The sequence below is a fragment of the Taudactylus pleione genome, unplaced genomic scaffold (assembly GCF_031769625.1).
Source record: "Taudactylus pleione unplaced genomic scaffold, aTauple2 ptg000571l, whole genome shotgun sequence".
NCBI lineage: Eukaryota > Metazoa > Chordata > Amphibia > Anura > Myobatrachidae > Taudactylus > Taudactylus pleione.
In genome coordinates this window covers 3,290,346-3,311,977 of record NW_028284973.1, presented here as the reverse complement: position 1 = coordinate 3,311,977, position 21,632 = coordinate 3,290,346, and the positions used below count along the sequence as shown (strand labels likewise).

General features: G+C 42.9%; 1 protein-coding gene across 1 annotated transcript in view; it reads left to right on the top strand.

Moving 5' to 3' along the window:
- The window catches only part of DGKB (diacylglycerol kinase beta), a 511,490-nt gene extending 492,492 nt beyond the window's left edge, over window positions 1–18,998 (top strand). The window contains exon 23 of the mRNA XM_088453127.1: window positions 16,189–18,998. Within this exon, the coding sequence (XP_088309253.1) occupies window positions 16,189–16,296 (108 nt within the window). The 3' untranslated portion in view covers window positions 16,297–18,998. The remainder of the gene's footprint in view (window positions 1–16,188) is intronic.
- Window positions 18,999–21,632: the final 2,634 nt, after the last annotated feature.

The window sequence follows — 21,632 nt, the reverse complement described above, 5'->3', positions numbered from 1 at the left end:
TAAGTAAAGGGCCAGCTGGCTTGACCGTTAAAGGGTGCTGTAACCCCCGAAAGTACACTCCAGTCCAAACCAAAAAAAAATTATTTTCTGTGTTTGTGAATTGTGTGCGCAGTAGCCGCACGTGCATCAACAAAGTAGTGCCAAGCGTGCGCCTGTGTCATAAGTAAAGGGCCGGCTGGCTTGACCGTTAAGGGTGCTGTAACCCCTGAAAGTACACTCCAGTCCAAACCTAAAAAAAAATTATTTTCTGTGTTTGTGAATTGTGTGCGCAGTAGCCGCACGTGCATCAACAAAGTAGTGCCAAGCGTGCGCCTGTGTCATAAGTAAAGGGCCGGCTGGCTTGACCGTTAAAGGGTGCTGTAACCCCCGAAAGTACACTCCAGTCCAAACCAAAAAAAAATTATTTTCTGTGTTTGTGAATTGTGTGCGCAGTAGCCGCACGTGCATCAACAAAGTAGTGCCAAGCGTGCGCCTGTGTCATAAGTAAAGGGCCGGCTGGCTTGACCGTTAAAGGGTGCTGTAACCCCCGAAAGTACACTCCAGTCCAAACCAAAAAAAAATTATTTTCTGTGTTTGTGAATTGTGTGCGCAGTAGCCGCACGTGCATCAACAAAGTAGTGCCAAGCGTGCGCCTGTGTCATAAGTAAAGGGCCGGCTGGCTTGACCGTTAAAGGGTGCTGTAACCCCCAAAGTACACTCCAGTCCAAACCAAAAAAAAATTATTTTCTGTGTTTGTGAATTGTGTGCGCAGTAGCCGCACGTGCATCAACAAAGTAGTGCCAAGAGTGCGCCTGTGTCATAAGTAAAGGGCCGGCTGGCTTGACCGTTAAAGGGTGCTGTAACCCACAAAGTACACTCCAGTCCAAACCAAAAAAAAAATTATTTTCTGTGTTTAGCCGCACGTATATATCAAATCGATATAACATAAATGGAGGACCAAACTTTCTCCGATAAAAATAAAATAGAGAAAGATCAAGAACCACTTCCTCCTAGTGCTGAAGCTGCTGCCACTAGTCATGACATAGACGATAACATGCCATCAACGTCGTCTGCCAAGGCCGATGCCCAATGTCATAGTAGAGGGCACATACAATCCCAAATGGCAAAGTTCAGGAAAATGACCTTGAAAAAGACATTTAAATCAGCTGAAGAGAAACGTAAACTTGCCAATATGCCATTTACGACACGGAGTGGCAAGGAACGGCTAAGGTCGATCCCTAGTATGTTCATGACTAGTGGTTCAGCTTCACATGACGATGGAAGCACTCCTCCCACTAAAAAAATCAAAAGAGTTAAGCTGGCAAAAGCACAGCGAAGAACTGTGCTTTCTAAGAAGATATCACAAATCCCCAAGGAGAGTCCAAGTGTGGTGGTGGTTGCGATGCCTGACCTTCCCAGCACTGGACGGGAAGAGGTGGCTCTTTCCACCATTTGCACGCCCCCTGCAAGTGCTGAAAGGAGCACCCACAGTCCACTTGCTGATATGCAAATTGAAGATGTCACTGTTGAAGTACAACAGGATGAGGATACTGGTGTAGCTGGCGCTGAGGAGGAAGTTGGCGAGGAGGATTCTGATGGTGATGTGGTTTGTTTAAATCAGGCTCCGGGGCAGACAGTTGTTGTCCGTGGGATGAAAAAGCCCATCACGGTCATGCCTGGGCAGAAGACCAAACATTCCACCTCTTTGGTCTGGCAATATTTCTATCCAAATCCGGACAACAACTGTCTTGCCATATGTACCATATGTAAAGGTGAAATAAGTAGGGGTAGGGACGTCAACCACCTAGGAACATCCTCCCTTATACGGCACCTGCAGCGCGTTCATAAAAAGTTACTGTCAAGTTCAGAAACTTTGGCTCAGACCGTAAGCAGTCCAGGGACACCTAAATCCCGTTGTCCTGTTGTATCCAAGCGCCTGCAAACCACACCGTCAACTCCCTCCTCGTCAATTTCCTCCTTAGTCAGGATCGGAAGTAGTCCTGCAGGCCATATCACTGGCATGACTGACTCTCCTATCCGGGATTCCTCCGGAGGATCCTGCATTGCTACGCCTACTGCTGCCGCTGCTGCTGTTGCTGCTGCTGCTGGGAGTCGTTCATCATCCCAGAGAGGAAGTAGGAACACCACTACTTTTACTAAACAATTGACCCTCCAACAGTCCTTAGCGAGGAGGATGAAGTACGACAGCAGTCATCCTGAAGCAAAACGTATAACTGAGGCCTTGACTGCTATGTTGGTGTTAGACGTGCGTCCGGTATCCGCCATTAGTGCAGTGGGATTTAGACAATTGATGGAGGTAGTGTGTCCCCGGTTCCAAATCCCGTCTAGATTCCACTTCACTAGGCAGGCGATACCGAGACTGTACAGAAACGTCAGAAAAAGTGTCCTCATTGTCCTGAAAAATGCCGTTGTACACAATGTCCACTTAACCACGGACATGTGGACAAGTGGAACAGGGCAGACTAAGGACTATATGACTGTGACAGCCCACTGGGTAGATGTATCACCTTACGCAGCAACAGCAGCAGCGTCACCAGTAGCAGCATCTCAGAAACGCCAGCTCGTTACAAGGCAGGCTACGCTGTGTATCACCGGTTTCAGTAAGAGGCACACCGCCGACAACCTCTTAGAGAAACTGAGGGAAATCATCGCCCAGTGGCTTACCCCACTTAGACTCTCCTGGGGATTTGTGATATCTGACAACGCCACCAATATTGTGCGGGCATTACATCTGGGCAAATTCCAGCACGTCCCATGTTTTGCTCACACAATAAACTTGGTGGTGCAGAATTTTCTGAAAAGCGACAGGGGCGTGCAGGAGACGCTTTGGGTGGCCCGAAAAATTTCTGGCCACTTTCGCCATTCAGCGACTGCGTGCCGAAGACTGGAGCGCCAGCAAACACTCTTGAACCTGCCCCGCCATCACCTGAAGCAAGAGGTTGTGACGCGGTGGAACTCAACCCTCTATATGCTTCAGAGGATGGAGGAGCAGCAAAAGGCCATACAAGCCTATACATCCACCTATGACATAGGCAAAGGAGGGGGTATGCACCTGACTCAAGCGCAGTGGAGAATGATTTCCGTGTTGTGCAAGGTTCTTCAGCCCTTCGAACTTGCCACACGTGAAGTCAGTTCAGACACTGCCAGCTTGAGTCAGGTCATTCCCCTCATCAGGCTTTTGCAGAAGCAGCTGGAGAAAGTGAAGGAGGAGCTAAGACGGAGCGATTCCGCTCGGCATGTGGGACTTGTGGATGAAGCCCTTCATTCGCTTTGCCAGGATTCCAGGGTGGTCAATCTGTTGAAATCAGACCACTACATTTTGGCCACCGTGCTCGATCCTAGGTTTAAAGCCTATGTGGTGTCTCTCTTTCCGGCCGACACAAGCCTGCAGAGGTGCAAAGACCTGCTGGTGAACACACTGTCAGCTGAAGCGGAACGTGACACGTCAACGGCTCCTTCTTCATTTTCTCCCGCAACTGGGGCTGCCAGGAAAAAACTTAGGTATCCTAAGCAACCCGCTGGCGGTGATGCAGGGCAGCCAGGACCAAGTTTGGACATCTGGTCCGGACTGAAGGACCTGGCAACAATTTCTGACATGTCTACTGTCACTGCATATGATACTGTCACCATTGACAGAATGGTGGAGGATTACATCGGTGACAGCATCCAAGTAGGCATGTCAGACAGTCCATACCTGTACTGGCAGGAAAAAGAGGCAATTTGGAGGCCCCTGTACAAACTGGCTCTATTTTACCTGAGTTGCCCCCCCTCCAGTGTGTACTCCGAAAGAGTGTTTAGTGCAGCCGGGAACCTTGTCAGCGAAAGGCGTAGGAGGTTGCTTCCACAGAATGTGGAGAAGATGATGTTCATCAAAATGAATTATCAGCTCTTCCAGGGAGACCAGCCTCCAGAACGTACAGAGGGACCTGTGGTGGTGGATTCAAGTGGGGACGAGTTAATACTTTGTGAGGATGAGGATGTACACACTGAAGAGGGTGAGGAATCGGTGGATGAGGAGGATGAGGATGACATCTTGCCTCCGTAGAGCCAGTTTGTGCAGGGACACATTAATTGCCAGCTTGTTTTGTGGGGGCCCAAACGAACCAATCATTTCAGCCACAGTTGTGTGGCAGACCCTGGCGCTGAAATGATTGATTTGTTAAAGTGTGCATGTCCTGTTTATACAACATAAGGGTGGGTGGGAGGGCCCAAGGACAATTCCATCTTGCACCTCTTTTTTTCTTTGCATTATGTACAGTTTGGGGCCTAGTTTTTCTAACTGCCATCCTGTCTGCCACTGCAGTGTCACTCCTAGATGGGTCACGTGTTTGTGCCGCCCACTCGTGTCGCTTAGCATAGTCATCCAGCTACCTCGGTGCAACCTTTTGGACATAAAAACACTATTGTGAGGTGTGAGGTGTTCAGAATAGACTGGAAATGAGTGGAAATTAAGGTTATTGAGGTTAATAATAGCATAGGAGCAGAAAAACCTACAAATTCTGTGATTTTAGCTGTTTTTATGCTTTTTTTCAAAAAAATACAGATCCAAAACACAAAACCCAGAACCCAAAACACGGAAGGGTGGTTTTGGCAAAACCAATCCAGATCCAAAACACGAAGAAAGATCCAGATCCAAAACCAAAACACAAAACACGAAAAGTGGCCGGTGCACACCCCTAATACGTACACACATACAGACACACACACGTACACACACACACACATATACACACACACACGTACACACGCACACACACGTACGCACACACACACACACATATACACACACACGTACACACACACACATATACACACACACATGTACGCACACGTACATACATACGCACACACACGTGCACACATGCACACACACACGCACACTCAGACTAAGGGGAGAAGAGGTGGATTTTACAGTGGAGACAGAGACTTGTGGGCATTTATAAAGCTTCACAGCTCACTTAGGCCCCCATTTATTAATGTTTGCTTTTGCAACCCGATCAGGGCATGACAGTACCGCCCCTTATTGCATTGCAAAATGCGATCATAGCAGCCGGATGTATCATCCCGGATATGCAGGGAGACAGGCTCAGAAAGGAACCCATCCCTGCGATGTCTCCGGAGTGCTGCCAGCCATTGCAGGGGGTGGTGCGCATGCACAGCTGCCATAGCCGGGAAGGGCTATTTATGCGGGGTGTAGCCCATAGACTACAGCTAACGTCATCTTCAGATGGCGTTAGCTGCTGGGGCCAATATCTGGAATGCAACGCATTCCGGATATTGGTAATTTGGCAGCATCGCATCCCCCATAGAAACCCATGGGGGATGCGGCTGCCAGCGGTAATGGAGGAATCACAGCAGGTATAGGGGGATACTTAATATTTGAAGTAAACCCCCGAAAACGGGTGTCTTCAGGGATTATACCTTAAATATACTTTGATAAATGGGCCCCTAAATCAAGTGCCATGTGACTGTGGTTGCCATGGTAGTCAATTGACACTGTTGAAACTGTGCAGAGTTATAAATCATTAACAGCAGCCTGAAGACACAAACCAAGGAGCAATGGTAATTACCAAGCTTCTTTAGCTGGCCACAATGATTTATTCTAAAAGTACATCTAAGTTTTTTTAATGGGATTGCTGCCTTAAACATGATTTTGAATTATAAAAATACACCATAATAAGGGAGATATATCCACTGGGGATAACTTCTCAAACGCATTGGATGAGGACTACAAAACGCCCTGGTTTTGCTGCAGTGTTTAGATGGTCTATTCGGCACATGGCGATTGGCTTTGCCAGTACAGACTTCTGTTCCTTTGCAAAAGCACTTTGGAAATAATTTCCACTCTATCACGCCTCTAGGAGCTACAAAAACACACACAGGGTTGTTCTTTTCATCTTTCAGGAGACCAGGACTGATCCTCAGATAATGGCAACATTTATGTAAAGAACACGTAATGTACAGGGGTGACAATTACAGCAATACACTTGTTTTCTCACATTTGTATGTATCCTATGACGATCATATATATTTGTTAGTAGAAATAGAAGACACGCAGAGCAGCAGGATGACTCACGCGTAGTTTTGGCTGCTGAGGTTAGTCAGGGTGCTATGGAAAAACTAAATAACACCAGGCACTACTCCATGCTCTAAGGAACCTGTGCCCCCCAATTATTACAGAGAGAAGGGGTGGGCAGGGGAACTGGACAAACAGTGGACTAGACTATGGGAGGAGGGGCGGCCTGTCATACAAGACTGCAGATAAAAATGGGGGCGATGAAGAGGGCAGATGGGGAAAAAGATCAGATTATGAAATGGGAGGTAGAGGTGAGAGACATGAAGGGGAAAGACTACATACGGGGTAAACAAGAGGGAACAGAGATAAGACTTAGGGCCGTATTCAGTTTGAGGCGAAATGTCGGAATCTGCGATAACTTATCGCCGATGACGTCATTTTCACCTATTTCAATTATCCCCGGGGGCGAAAAGTCAATGTAACAAAATGGGGATAAGTATTCACCAGCCTTTTGCTGGTGAAAAAAAGTGCAGAATTGGGGTTTAGAGGTGCAGGCTTAAAAAAAATAGCCTGCACCTCTGGGAATATCCCCTAAAAAAGATCTGTGTCCAAAAAATAAAAAATCGGGACACTCCAAAAAATGACCTTTAAATTTGGGGTGAAAAAATAAAAAATACAGAACACACTTATAAAAAAGCCAAATTAAATCCAGAGGGGCTCCCTTACATGCGGCAGGTGTTTTCTTCATTGCCGGAGTAGCGGTAGGTGCATTTTGGAAGAATTTTTAAAAATCATTTTAGGGACTTTAAAATATGCTTGCACCCATTTTCATGTATCCCAAATTTGAGGGAACAAATTATTTAAAAAAAAAAAACAAACCTAAGTGCTATTCTTCACCACTTCTGCAATAGCTGCATTTATGCGCCTGCCGCGGCTATTACAATCCCCGACTTCCTTCAGCTGGCTAAAATGGGGGTACCCATAGTGAACCCCCATGTCTGGACATCTTTAGAGGGGACCCAGGGACATTACCCTATTTTTTTCCGATCCTTACCTTACTGCTGGCTCCCGTTTTCGCTGCTTCCTAAATGAATACAGGGATAAAGCAGACACGCGCCCAATACTATATCCCCGGGAAACCGCCGATGTGGAGAGAAAAGTCCAGCACGGACTTTTCGCTCCCTTAGAGAGAGACACATCAATCTTTTAAAGAGGAAAAAAAGGAGAAGTTGTCAATAGCAACCAGATTCTAGCTATCATTTATCAAGCACATTCTAAAAAATGAAAGCTAGAAGCCGACAGGTATTTAAGAGTGTATAATGCATATAATTATTATTTGCTGTGTGTGTTGGACTGTATAATGGAGATCCCCCAAACATAGGCGCACAGACACGCCCACTCTGTGCGGTGGAGAAATCCGGGTTACTGCTAGGATAACAGAGTCTACCTCCCGGCAATGAAAGGGATTTGGAGCAGGGGAGCTTTGTACTAAAATGTAACTTTCTATGAAGTGACCCATGTCATGTGACTGGCTTTGGGTAGAACCTGACCTCCAGTTGGTTTGCTATCTCTGTCTCTGTGAATAGTAAGATTTCTGCCTCCATGCTTTTTCTCCAGCTCCTTGTTTTCACTTTCCATACTTTATGTATTTATTAACAGTTTCTTAAACAGCACACCATATTCCGTTGAGCTTTGCAATTTAAAACAACATTAATAGAACACAGCTGGGTTGTAAGAGACAGACATAAAGGTAAGAGGGCCCCTCTCGCAAGCTTACAATCTATACTTTATCAATGGATCAGATTATTATCCACTCTTTGCTTCCTATTTAGCAATTAATATGTGCAGGATATCCATAAATATTAAGCAATGATGTGCAGTGAAGTCAATGGCTGGGGAGGCACACATGGAGATGGGTCTGAGTGCTGGGAGCCTGACTCTCCCCCTACTCACTGTAACTCTCCCTTCACTACACTAAGCTTCAGTGTCCAATAGTTCTCCTACCTGCATCACTGTGTCTTCTCTGGCTTCTGCTTAGAGATCCGATCTCTAAATGCTGCAGTGCACTTCCTGGTCACATGACACATCCAAGGTGTACAACAGTGTTCAAGGCACACCCCCAATATTCAGAGGCATGCCTCTAGTAGCTCTTTCTGTGCAGATTACTGCCCGTGGTGTAGCCCCTCCCCCAGATCTGCAAGCAGTTTCTGACTATACAGAAGCGAGGCTGAGCTGTTGGTGCCTCATCTCTCATCTCCCTGCAGTCCCAGGGAGCTCCACAAAGCTGGTGAGAGTGTTAACTATAAAAATCATTACAATAACCAAGCAATATATATCAAATCTCAGGAGTATGACGGGGGAGGTTCTGCCTAGCCTGACTGCACATCCCTGATATTAAGTATCCTCTAAATCTGTACATGGAAATGAAGCAGATATCTCAGATCCCCTGTTTTTGATCATGAAAGCAGCCCAATAGACACCTATGGAGGCTGCTTATTTGGCAAATTTACCAAGCTCTAGAAAGTGAAACATTCCGGTGTTTGGCTCTGGCAGCTAACTTCATCTCCAGATCTCGTTAGCTGCTACAGCCTAAGGGTTACTTACCGCAAAAGGTACCAGAAGGGATTCATAAGCTCCCTCTCCGGCTCTCTTCTCTCGGGCTTGTGTGGTGCGGTCAGCAGGTCACACATGTGCAGAAAGGCTACCAGCTCCCGAAGAGTAAGTGAAGTGATGGCATGCACACAACGTCTATTCACCAGGTGTGATCGGTCATCACAACTTTTCCCACCCACAGGACCACTGCGTGGCGTCCCACTAAAACAGCCTAGCAGGAACACTATACAGGCGATCATTCATCTATAATTGCCACAAACAGTGGCAATAAGAAAATTATAAGTATCAGGTCTTGGACCCAATGATTAAAAAATATGGCCCTAATTCTTCTCCACCGTGGGGGACCTGACCATCTCTTCTTTAGGTCGTCTTTACAGAAATGCAGTCTCTTTTATGTCCAAAATTGCACCCACAGAAAAGTACCTAGCACTTCTGTTTCAGCTGCCTTTACTCTCTAAGAGTTAGAGGTGGGCGCTAATGCCATCGCGGTTGCAAATGTTTGCACAGTGGCAGCGGTGTAATCTGCAAATGCAAGTGTTAGCCTTCCCTTTGTGTACTCATGTGCACCAGACAGTGCAGGCCCTGAGACTCCCATTCGCTGGTTGACTCGAACACTCCACCATCAGCGAACCATCACTTGCACAGTCGTCACTTATGATGCCCTATGGCTGGCGTGGTGTCTCCTGCTGAAAACATGGCCGTGTTAAGCTGCAGCTCTGCGTTAGCAAATGCAGATGCGTACACTGACACACCTGTGACATGCCCATAAGCCCCCTCCCAGTCACTGCCCAGGATCACCCGTGGCTTTCTACCGCCAGCTCAGATGGGAGCGATACCCTATGCAACAGCGGTCTCTGCGAAAACTCAGTGGTACGCATGCACCTTAGGGGGTCTCCAGGAGTTTTTGTGCACGCGCAGTAGGAAATAATCGCTCAACTGTGAAACATCGGCACTGTGTCCACCACTGATTCTCTTACCCAGGTCCTAAGTATCTAAGTCACTGATTGTCATTTGTGTAAGCGGGGAGGAGACCTGGTCCTCAGTCTAATACCTTCCCCTTCTTAGATAAGGGTGCCTCAAGATACAGCTGTAGAACTTATTATGTCATCACTTTGCAAATGAATGTATTTTTCTCCAACATCAATGCAAACCGGAGCAAATAACCGCACCTCACCAAATAGTCTTTTAGTGGTATATTTACTAAAGTGAGAGTTTTTAGAAGTGGAGATGTTGCCCATAGCAACCAACCAGATTCTAGCTATTATCTTCTAGAAGGTGTTAGTTAAATGTTAAGTAGAATCTGATTGGTTGCTATAGGCAACATCTCCACTTCTAAAAACTCTCACTTTAGTAAATATACCCCTTATTCTCTCCCAGGTTCTTTTGTGCTTCATAAATGAGGAACACTTACGGTGACAACAGTTTATACTGTGATGTGGGCAGGAATACCAGCAGTATAAAAGAACAAGTCTGCAGGAAGTGATACATATATTAATATCACTTGTGTATTATAATGTAGTATAAAATATTAAGCACCACTTTTTTTCAAGAGAGTAACAAGTCAGATTACCTTTCTTCCACTATATCCGGTTGAGTACTGTCGTAAAATAGAAGTCACTTGCAAGGCTAGTGCCACATTACCTTGTCAAGAAAAATATTTCCAAAAAAAGTAAAAAGAATGATGTTCCCTTTTCCACGCTAATGACAATCCAATTGCATGACATATTTTCTTATTCAATACAGTTAATATATGGCGCAAAAAAAGATATTCATTTTACATTGCAAATGTCAGGTATGTACTTTAAAAGAAATATATATTGCAGCTTCTAATGAAGCCGTCTTTCTACCCAGGGAAACGCTTTTTCTGAGGCTCCATGATAAGCCTGACAACTGGTATTTAATAAATGTTGAATCTTATATTAGTTTTAGTTTCCTAAAGAAAAATGTCTCAACACTTTTGAAAAACTTTTGGCACCACTAGCCCAAAGGCAACGTGTAACCTTTTTATTATATAATTAGGGACATCTATTATCTTACAACAATGTATCTTAAAGTCACAAGGATAATGCCACTATAATAATCACTTTCAATTAGCTTTGAGCTAAGCATGCACTCATAAAATGTCTTCCGTCTTTAATTTTAAATTAGGAAACATTGTAGACGTAATCTTTCCAGACTGTGTATAATTTAAGGTAGTTTGTGCTAAAATAAATCAAAAATAGTATAATTGTAGTAATCCACACAGTGACTTTCAGAGCGATTTCATTACCCACTCATTAGCAGATTAGATGACTAGTTCATCTGTACTGACCTTTGCTGCAAGCTAACCTTTCTAAGCCTGTATAACCTGTCTACTAGATGTATCACTGCGTGAAAACATATTGCAGACTGCTAAGAGGACTGAAAGAATCAGGAGCAAAAATACTATTAACATTTTAATGCACCAAATTACACATTATTATATAGAATATTGCTTATTTAATCCCTTCAAATTAGGGGTTAATTGGCACCTCATTGATTACAGCAGCTTTTGCTTTAAAAGGGGGTATTTATATTTGTATATAGTTTTTGGTCTCCCTAATGATTTGAGTTTTTTTTTGTTTTCTCCAGGACATTTATGAATTTCTTTTGGTAACATATTAGAGAGAATATGTTTTCTTTTTCTGTTAAAGAGTATTGGGTATAGTACAAGTTGGATATAATAACTTTGTTTTTTATAGAGGTGCTTTTGACCCTCCGGCCCAGTGAGGTGCGGTGAGGTCAATGGCTGGGGAGGGACACTTGAAAATGGGTCCTGGGAGTCTGTCCCACCCCCTACTCACTGTAACTCTCTCCTCACTACACTGATGGGTAAATTTACTAATATCCATGTTTGTCCGATTTGTATTTTCAGGTGATAATATCACTTTTTTGCAAATCGGGAATTTACTATCATTAAAGTCGAGTGATTTATTCATTTTTTCAGGTTGAAATGCCGCAAATTTGGCCGTTTTGACCAATAGAAATGATATCACCATCAGCTCAATTCGGAAGTACTTTTCACTTTTTTAATACAAATCGTGAATTTACCATTATTCCTTTTGCTAAAGTCGCCAGTTTTACACTCAAATTGGGGACTCAATAGAAGTTTTAAATGCACCACCTTCTGAGCAGCGAGTTCCCATCGAGCATACACAAATCAGTGTGATTTGTGTATGTTTCTGAATGGCAAATGTGTTATAAGGGTTAATTCTTTTTAAAAAAAATGATGTGAGGTCCCCCCCAAAAGGCAAACCAGCCCGTACTTTCCAGCCTGTCCTGGTACCTAAAATTCTAGTGAACAGAGCGTGTAGGGTTCCACCGTAAATTAGGTGCCAGCACCAGGCTGCAGGGCCAGTCCTGATTTTAATTATAGGGGGGGGGAATATGTAGGGGTCCCCCTATAATTAAAACCAGCACCGGACCCTTTCTAGCGGGGGGGCTGATGCCACAGCCAGGGGAGCCCTTTCACCGGGGCCCCCAGCTGCAGCATCAGTCCTGACTGCTAGTCAGCCCAGGCCAGGGATCCCTGGGGAGTTGGGGACCCCCCAATAAAAGGGTTCCCCTCTCCAGGGCACCCCTGGCCTAGTATAGATGAGTATAGGGAACCTCTTAGAAAGGCTCAGTGGTGAATTGGTCAGTCCTGGGTGCAGTGTGCCCCCTGGGCCCATGTGCACCGTACACCCTGCACCCTTGGTAGAGTAGCTATTTTGAAGACCCTGCTACTTCCTCTTTCACCTTTATTTCCTGTCTCAATCACACAAGTGAACAGCTCACTGACTCCTACAAGACTTGCACTCTTATAAATGTACACATATGCGGCTGTGGTATGTCTTGCTGGCATTCAGAAGGTCGACAGTCAGAATGTCGACACCAGAATGTTGACAGGATCTGAATGTCGACAATAGGTTGACAATCAGTATATCAACATACAATTAGGCAGACATGGTTAAAATGTTGACACGTTCAGAATGTGAACATTTAACATGTCGACGCTAGAATGTCGACATATTGTTGTTGTTTTTTTTATTTTAGTCTATCCCTAAAACTAACACTAAACCTAACCTTAAAAAGCAACAAAAAAACATATGTCGACATTCTGGTGTCAACATTTTAAATGTCAAAATTCTACATGTGTTGATATTTTATCCATGTCGGCCTAATTGTATGTTGACATATTGTCTTTGTTGACATTCTGACTGGATACCTCATATGCTACTGTAAATAACTGGATAATCTGGTTGTCTAAAGGATGTTCTATCCCCACATGTGTAGAATGTGCCCTGTTGATCAAGGGTGTAGCTACGGTGGGTGCGACTGCTACTGAGTCCGACCCACCTAAGGGGCCCGGATCTCCCCCAATTTATAAGCCGGGCTCTCACCTCGGCTTTTCATTTCTTACCAGAGTGCTTATGCAGGGCAGCACAACTGCTGATTTAATAGTGAATCACAGCCTTCTAAAATAACATATTATATATACAATTAGACTCAGGGAGACTATGGGTCTCAAGGGATGCAGCCAGGAAGCCGACAGTCGAAATGCCGACCGCAGGCTTCCCGACTGTCAAATCCTGGCAGGGTACTAATGACAGGTGTCGAACTCCCGATGCCTGTCATTATTCCTACGCCGGGAGCCTGACTCCCGGCATACCGAACGAAGGTAAGCCGGGCGGCGGGCACGGACAGCCGCTGGGGGAGGGAGGGTTAGGTTAGGTGCTCCAGGGGGGGACTTAGGGTCAGGCACCACCCCCCCCCCCCCGGAGGTTAGGTTTAGGCTGCGGGGACGGAGCGGTTAGGATTAGGCACTTCGGGGGGGTTAGGCACCCCAAAGGGAGGGTTGGGGGGGTAAGGTTAGTTATACTTACCTAAATCCCTTGTCCGGATCTTCACTGCGGCCGGTCTGCCGGCGTCGGGATTTGATTCATACTGATTCCGGGTCTGAATCAGCATGGATCGCAATTGCGTACGCGATGGTGTGTACTGCCCATGTGTATGTACCGCAGTGCTCATGCACAGGACAGCATTGCGATGGCACTGAGATCACGCACACAGATAGAAAGTCATTGCAGAGTGAGTGACAAGAGGTCAGCGTTTGGGAGTGGCGACTGGTGAGTGGTCGCGGAAACACAGGCGTAGCTGTCTGTTTGAACGCCATTGCATGGACGTGCATAAATTAGCCACTGCGACAGCCTACGCAGCTTCAGTACTCACTGTGTGCGATGAGACTTGCAATTTCTGAGACAGGTCAGAGCTGCTGTAATGTGTGCGCGAGGGTCCAATGTTACTCGATGTTACCGATGTATACGCAGGACTGTGAGGTATTACGGATGTGAGAAAGCGATGGTGGCGCCTCTATGCTGGCTGAGCGTTTGCAAACATGAGCATATTTTCACAGCAGAACTGCGTGCGTCATCGCAGCTGCCATCGCAATAGCCATCCATGCTGAATTAGGTCCTATATCATTTTATAAATATATATTTTTTCATTTGATACTTACTATATGCTAATCACCATTCATGTAATTCTATATGTCAACTAAGCAGACAGCGCAAATATTAGATCATTTACAATAATAATGGATAAGCAGCATGGGCATAACTACCATAGGTACAAGGGGTACAGCTGCTATGGGGCCCAGAGCTGAGGGCGGCCCATCTTCCTTGTCAAAGTTACATGTGTTATATACATTATTCACCATTGGGTTGTACATAGGGGCCCTTATGACAGGTGAGTTAACTGCAGTAGCATGAATTGAAATTTATAAACAAGTATAATGCAGAGCTTTATTTTTTTTTACCTGTTCTATAACTCCAAGCCGGATCTTGTGTAATTCACTAGGAATTTCAAATAAATAAATAAGCAAAACACTTGGAACAGACTCAACTTGATCCGAAAAAATTCAGAAGGCGTTTGCTCCACCAACCTCCCTATGGGAAGGAGTCCTGGGTTGCGAAGAGGGATTCTGTTGACCTCCACCCCTGTCTGGCTCCTTCCACCAGACGCTGAGGCTTGTGCACCTGTGTGTACCCTAGTTCACGCAGGCACATTAGCACTGCCAAGTCATTAGCACTGCCCCGAGTAGGAATGTTAATTTTTCGGGGACTATCCAGCCCCTGATAATTAATATAATTGGTGATAATGTTATTACCAATTTCAATAGTAAAATAAGGAATGATACAGTAGGTCACTTTGTGCTTAGTAGAAAGGATGGATTGGGTACGGGATACCGGCGCTCTGGATCCCGGCAGTCATAATCCTGATGCCAATTGCGACTTTTCGCCAGGCGGAAACTTATCTCCGTATTGAATTGCAAACACTTTTCGAGTAAGCAAAAACGCAATGCAATGTAATAGGTGAAAAATATTAGCCTCTGAATAGGTGGTGAAAAAAAGTACAAAATCGCTATTTTTGGGTGCAAAGGTGGGGAAACCACTCAGCACCCTTGGGACAGCCCCCCAAAGGATAACTGCGTAAGAAAAAAAACTAAAAAAAAAAGTGAGGAACACCCCAAAGAAGCACTTTGAAAATGGAGACGAAAAAGTGCAAAGTGGGGGTACAAACTTCAAAACTAACTAAATAGACTTTGGGGGGGGTCTGCAAGTATGGTTGAGGTGTTTTTTTTTATTGCAGGTGCTTGCTTTAGGTGCGTTTTTTAAGTTTTTTTTAAACTTTACTTTAGCAACTTTAAACCATGCTTGCACCCATTTTCAAGTACCCCAAATTTGACAGGACTACTTATTTTCACCCAAAAAAACTGCTTAATGCTATTCTTCACCTCTTGTGCAAAGACACTAATTAGAAGATATTGACACACCTTAAGTACCCCAAATAGCTTTATTAGGGCTAATCGGGGGCATGTACATTGATCCCCAATGTTCGTGCATCTTTTAGGGGTGCCAGGCTGATTTCCCCAATTCTGACAGCACTTTTCGCCTGTTTTGTATTTGTCAGGTTGCATTTTCGCGTCTTTTGGAATTAAATACAGCGAATTGCGTGTACGCACACGATAAGTTTCCGCAGCTAAAAGTAGGTGATGTAGGCGAAAAGTCAGGTATGCGAAAAAGTATCGCGGATGCGAAACTAATTGAATACGGCCCTGGGTTAGAATACCGACACCTGTCCGTAGGTATCCTAACCCTTCCCCTACCCATCCCTCCTCGCACCCTAAAACTAACCTCACCTCTGGGTGCCTAACCCTCCCACTAGTGTCTAACCCAAACCCTCCCCTCTTAGTGCCTAACCCTCCCCTTAGTGTCTAACCCTAACCCCTAACTGAGCTGTCACATCCTCCTCCCTACCCTAGTCACTATAATACTGTTTTCTTTATAAAATAGTTAACCCTTAGTGCTACTATGAAGCTGTAACTCGTATATCTTGTTAATGTGAACAGATATAAAATATTATAAAAGGGTTTACACATGATCTTATTATCAATATCAGGAAATTAAAATTTCAATTAGATGATTTAAGAATAATATATATTAAAACAGCAAGAACCATTGGAATTGATGTAATTCATTTTTGTATTATTATTTATTTAGATCAAGATTACTCACAAGAACCAAGCCCCCATGCTGCTGGGACCTCCCCCGAGGAACAGTCTTTTCACCTCTTTCATCAAGGGCACAATGAGCAAGAACAAGGAATGAATGTGGTTAAATACTTATACATTCAGTGGACATATTGGTATTTTAACATGTGTTGGTGGGTTTCCAGAATAGCAGTATTTTGAATAAGGAGATTGGATGTACATATTTTTGTTTGGTTTTTTTAAACTTGGGCGTTAAATTATAATTTTAATTTATTGTAATAATTTTTGTTGTTTTGCATGTGCAGTTGTGTTTATTTATAGACAGTGACATACCGTTTATCATGTTTGCATGCATTTTACTCTCTGTTTAACACATTTGAAGGCTGAAATCGCACCTCTCGCTTTTCCATACTGCATCCTAGACAGCACGCGGGAAAGACAAATTATTTGTAACGGAAACGTTCCACATGTTAATAGCGAACTATCACCAAGATATACAAATTTAATTTAGACTTTAGAGGAGTTTCTCTAAAAATAAAGTTTATAAAAACTCACCTGAACAAGTTGAACCTCCACCATTTCCCCGATACTCGCTTTCCATCATCCCTTCCACTTGGTGTGGTCTCATGGATTCCAGGCCTGGAGAATGGTCAATGTGAGTAATGGCTACCTCTAAAATGGAACTGGAGAAAACACAGCACTGGAAGGAATTATTTGGGGTCTGTATCAGACAAACAGGGAAAGATCCCTACATGGTGGGATGAGAGATGAAATGTCACTGAAATCTCCTCTAAAGTGACACATAATTAAATATTGCTATATTTCCTGTATTTAATTGTGTGTGACGTATTAAATTGTATTTTGATTATAATTTAGCTTCAAGCTAATTTTATACTGTAGACATAGCAAGGAACCAACCTTAGATGTACAGTTCAGTAGACGGGAACAAACATATTTACTTTTTATACAGTATAGGTTACTCCAGCTAAGATATACTTGACATGAGTGTATTTTTTATTCAGATACAGAAATATTTTTTATTTCTCTATACATCCTCTATCAAAGAAAAGTGTACATGAATAATTTGTGTACAGTAAATCTATACAGGCACGCAAGGAACCAATGTGAACTTTATAAACCACTTGCCTAATAAACTGTTTCCCGCCAAAGATTTACTGACTAAGACTTTAGAGTAATAGGTTAATGCATAATTAATCAAGGACACTGAATGAAATTCACAGCCGAAAAAAAAAAAAAAAATTACAGTACATTTGATTACCTTGCCGAATGCTGAGATTAGATGCCTGATGCATTATATAAACTTAAATAAATAAACTTCTGCAGTGTCTCTGGGTAAGATACTGCGGGTCCTGTACCCATTGGGGATCAACATATAAATCAGTCCAAATTCTCTTGTGAATTATAGTGTGGAAAAAAATGTGTAAATATTAAAGTAGTGTAAAGCAATGTGTAGTTATATAATATACAGCTTGAGTCTCCCATATCCAAATATTCCGAAATACGGAATATTTTTAGCATGACTGAGATAGTGAAAACTTCGCTTTTTGATGGTTCAATACACGCAAACTTTGTTTAAGGCAATAAATTATTAAAAATATAGTATAAAATATGAAATATAGGTGTATATGAAACATAAATGAATTTCATGTATGTACCCAAAAATAGTTTGAGCCACAAAATTATTAAAAATATTATAGAAAATTATCTGCAGGTTGTGTGTATAAGGTGTGTATAAAACATAAATGCATTCTGTGTTTAGATTTGGGTCCCATTCCCAATATATTTCATTACGGTATGCAAATATTCCAAAATACGGAATATTCCGATATCCAAAATACCCCTGGTCCCAAGCATTTTGGATATGGGAGACTCAACCTGTATATACAACACTCTTCATGTAGGCAGTATTGGTGTAAGGGTCTAATGCAGATCTGTGCTACCTGTAGGTGGGAACCAAAAAATGGGACATCCATATCTCTTTTTGTGATGCCCATATTGTGAGATATGCAGCACATTATATTGGGAAAGCCCTTTTCAGGGTATTACATTAGAAGCACACTAACACCTGGGGTCCCAGAACCACATTGCCTTCATTGCCATGACACTTGAGCTACCAGAACAATAGTACACTAAGACTGGGGGTCCCAGAACAATTAAGACCCTTCATGGCAGAACAACGTTGTGTGCAAATATAGGTTACCTGGTTAAATCTAAAAAAAACTAATTGTACTATTCACCTCCTCAAAAGCCACCTAATGGCTAAACACATAAGGTTCCCAACAAACCTCAACTATTTGTCATTAGCAACCATGTAAAATAATTAGGTGTCCTTCCGCACAACAAGCCCCAGCATTACATTAATAGCATTTACCGTACATTTCTTCCCTTCAGTCAGCGCTGACATAGATCATTAGCATTCAAATTTAATAAAAAGGTCCAAGGTCATTTATTTAGTAGATTCAATGACAGAAATCACTTTCATTTTGCAAGTGAGCACCGGCATACATCTACTCCCCACTTTCCTGAGAGACTGCCGGCTGTGTTTTCTCTGGGGAGAGCTGGAAGAATATAAAATAGAGAAAAGTGCAAAGATGTACTGTAGACACATCAAAAGTCCAACTTCCTAGTACTAAACTACCACACCCTTCATTTTATTACAGTGTTCTATTTTTCCCTTGTATATGAGCCATGTGTGGTAGAGGGTAGACTTTTGTCCAATGTTCTGACTAAACTTAGCAACATGGAGGTGTTAGAGGATAAAAATACATCAAGCGGGGTTGCACAGAACAGTAGATTCAGAGGGGAAGATGTATGAAGCTCTGGAAAGTGATAAAGTGGAAAGTGATAAACGATCAGCCAATCAGCTCCCAACTGTCATTTTTCAAACACAGCCTGTAACATGACAGTTTGGAGCTGATTGGTTGATCGTTTATCACTGAGCACTTTATCACTTTCCAGAGCTTCATACATCTGCCCCTCAGTGTGATACGTCTAATTGCTTCGTTTAAAAGGAACATAGGGTTGTGTGCTAACTCTCTTATAGTGCTCCTTTGGCAGATGCAAGTTCCAAAAGTTCTAATGGTGGACCCTATAAGTCACATAAAAATTATAATTTTCCCTATTTGTTAAAAATACTTCATGTCCAAGACCAGGTTAGCCTCTGGGACCCAGTTCCAAAAACCTTTAGACTGTTCTTTGAAAAGATACTGTAAATCCATGTGACTGTGGACGGCTTAACCAGTCAACATATATATTAGCATTGTAGTGAGTAGTACAGTAGCATGCAATTTTTACACACAATTAATTTTTATTTTTTTCTTATAATACTCAACATAGTTTCAAAACATTTTTGAAAGACAAAATGGAACGGAACAGCTTTACTTTCAGCGGTGAAATGCTGCACTTTGAATTCATTTGCTTGCATTGTAATTAAAGCATGCTGAAATGCAAATGTTTTTACCGACCTTATTGTCTCACAGTTGTATGCCGTGTAATTATTTTTTTTTAGGAGATATTTATTATCCCTTGTTTGCTGCATTAAATAATTGCTAAGTGAGAACAGTAAAACACAATCGAGATTCCATCAAAGTTAAATTGACTCCGCTATAGTGCGGGCTAGGATGTGAAATAGCGCAGTGTTTGATCGCAATATCGATTTCACCTTTGACTTCAATGATGTTGTGGCAGCAACTGCTGGAGAGATCGCAGGTGTTTTCAGTAGTGTTAGGACAATGTTTTAAAAATATAATTGCAAATATGGAGCGTGATTCAGATATTTACGTAATCCAGATATATACGCAGATGGCGTGATTATTTGCCATTGCGCATGTTTGTAAGCCGTACCGTGCACATTCAGCGATTGGTTTATGATTACGCCCGCACCGAGGATGCACTCGCAAAGGGAGTGTCAGGTAGTCGGCGTTTGGGGGAGGTAATGGGAGGTGGCTAGGCAAACACAGGCGCGTCCGACTGTTTACACACGTTGCATGGGCGTGTATAAATTAGCCACTGCGATCTCCCTCGCAGCATGAGAGCTCTCTGCATGTCCGGAGCGCCGCAGTGTTTGAGACAGGTCAGGTTTCACTTATAGGCTGCGTGGCTGCCCGAAGCAACATTCATGCAATTCAGATTTGCCAAGGTGAGAAGTTTTAGCGAAGTTCCAATTTTCTTTGCTATTCTGTATTCCACTGAATTTAGTTACATTCTATATTTAGACTCGCGGAGAGGTGGGGGAGTGACAGGAACCGCAGATAGGACATTTAATCCAGAATTCCGTATTTCGAGTAGACGCAGGGCGAGGCAAATATTTTGCAGTTATAGATACGCCCCTGGCATGAGCCTATGGGGTATACTTGCTAAAGTGCAGGTTTCTAGAAGTTGCCCATAGTAACCAATCAGATTCTAGCTATTATCTTCTAGAAGGTGCTAGATTAATGATAAGTAGAATCTGGTTGGTTGCTAAGGGCAACAACTCCACTTCTAAAACCTGCACTTTAGTAAATATACCCCTGTGTGTCTTTCCCCTAAATCTGAGCCTGCACATGCCTTAATCACGGGAAAACACTTTCATTGCCCCTTTGAGCAGTACGGACAAAGATCATTTTTCAAAACATTTAATGGAAATTTCAGAAATTAGATTTTTTTTTGCCTTAATCCAAAGATCTATGCGCATTGCATTTATCTAGAACATTTATATATTTAGAATAGTACAGATACTTAAATATCAGTGTATTTCTGAGACTAGGTAAAATGTGACTGTGGAATTGTTAAGGCATTCACTTTACAAGCCACACGTAGCATTTTGTGCTTATTAAAATTCTGTTTTACAAGTCAAATGAATTAAAACAAAGTCTTAATATGAGCAACGTAAATCTTTTACTTTACTGTGTTCTCTTGTAAGAAATGTGCATTCCACTTATTGTAATAATCCTATTTCTAATGAATATCTTACAATGTATGTGTGTACAGTATGTAATGTTTGATAATTGTTGTCTTTTTTATTTTGCTGAAATCTATGTTCATATGACACAGAAAATGACCTCTTTCTCCGTCGGAAATAGTAAACAAAATATGTTTATTATTCGTGTAGTTGTCATGTCTTCTAACCTACTGTACAGTATTTTTCATGCTCAAAAAGGTCCATGGCCCGAATGTAATAACCTGTGAGATGCGGCCAATGGCAAAAATTCCAGTGATGTAGGTTTAAATTGGTAATTTGTTTGAAAGCCAAACCAACCTTTTGCCGCTTCAAAGCTACAGTAGCGACTACATCTCTGAAATCTCGACGCTTCCCCGGGTCTTGCAGGTCTATTACATTTGGACCTATGTATGGTTAATATTCTCAATCTTGTATTAGCTGTTATAGTGTTTATTTTAGGATAGCCCTGTCCTTCAACTGACTTCTCCATTGGCTGTTTTCACACCAAACTGGGA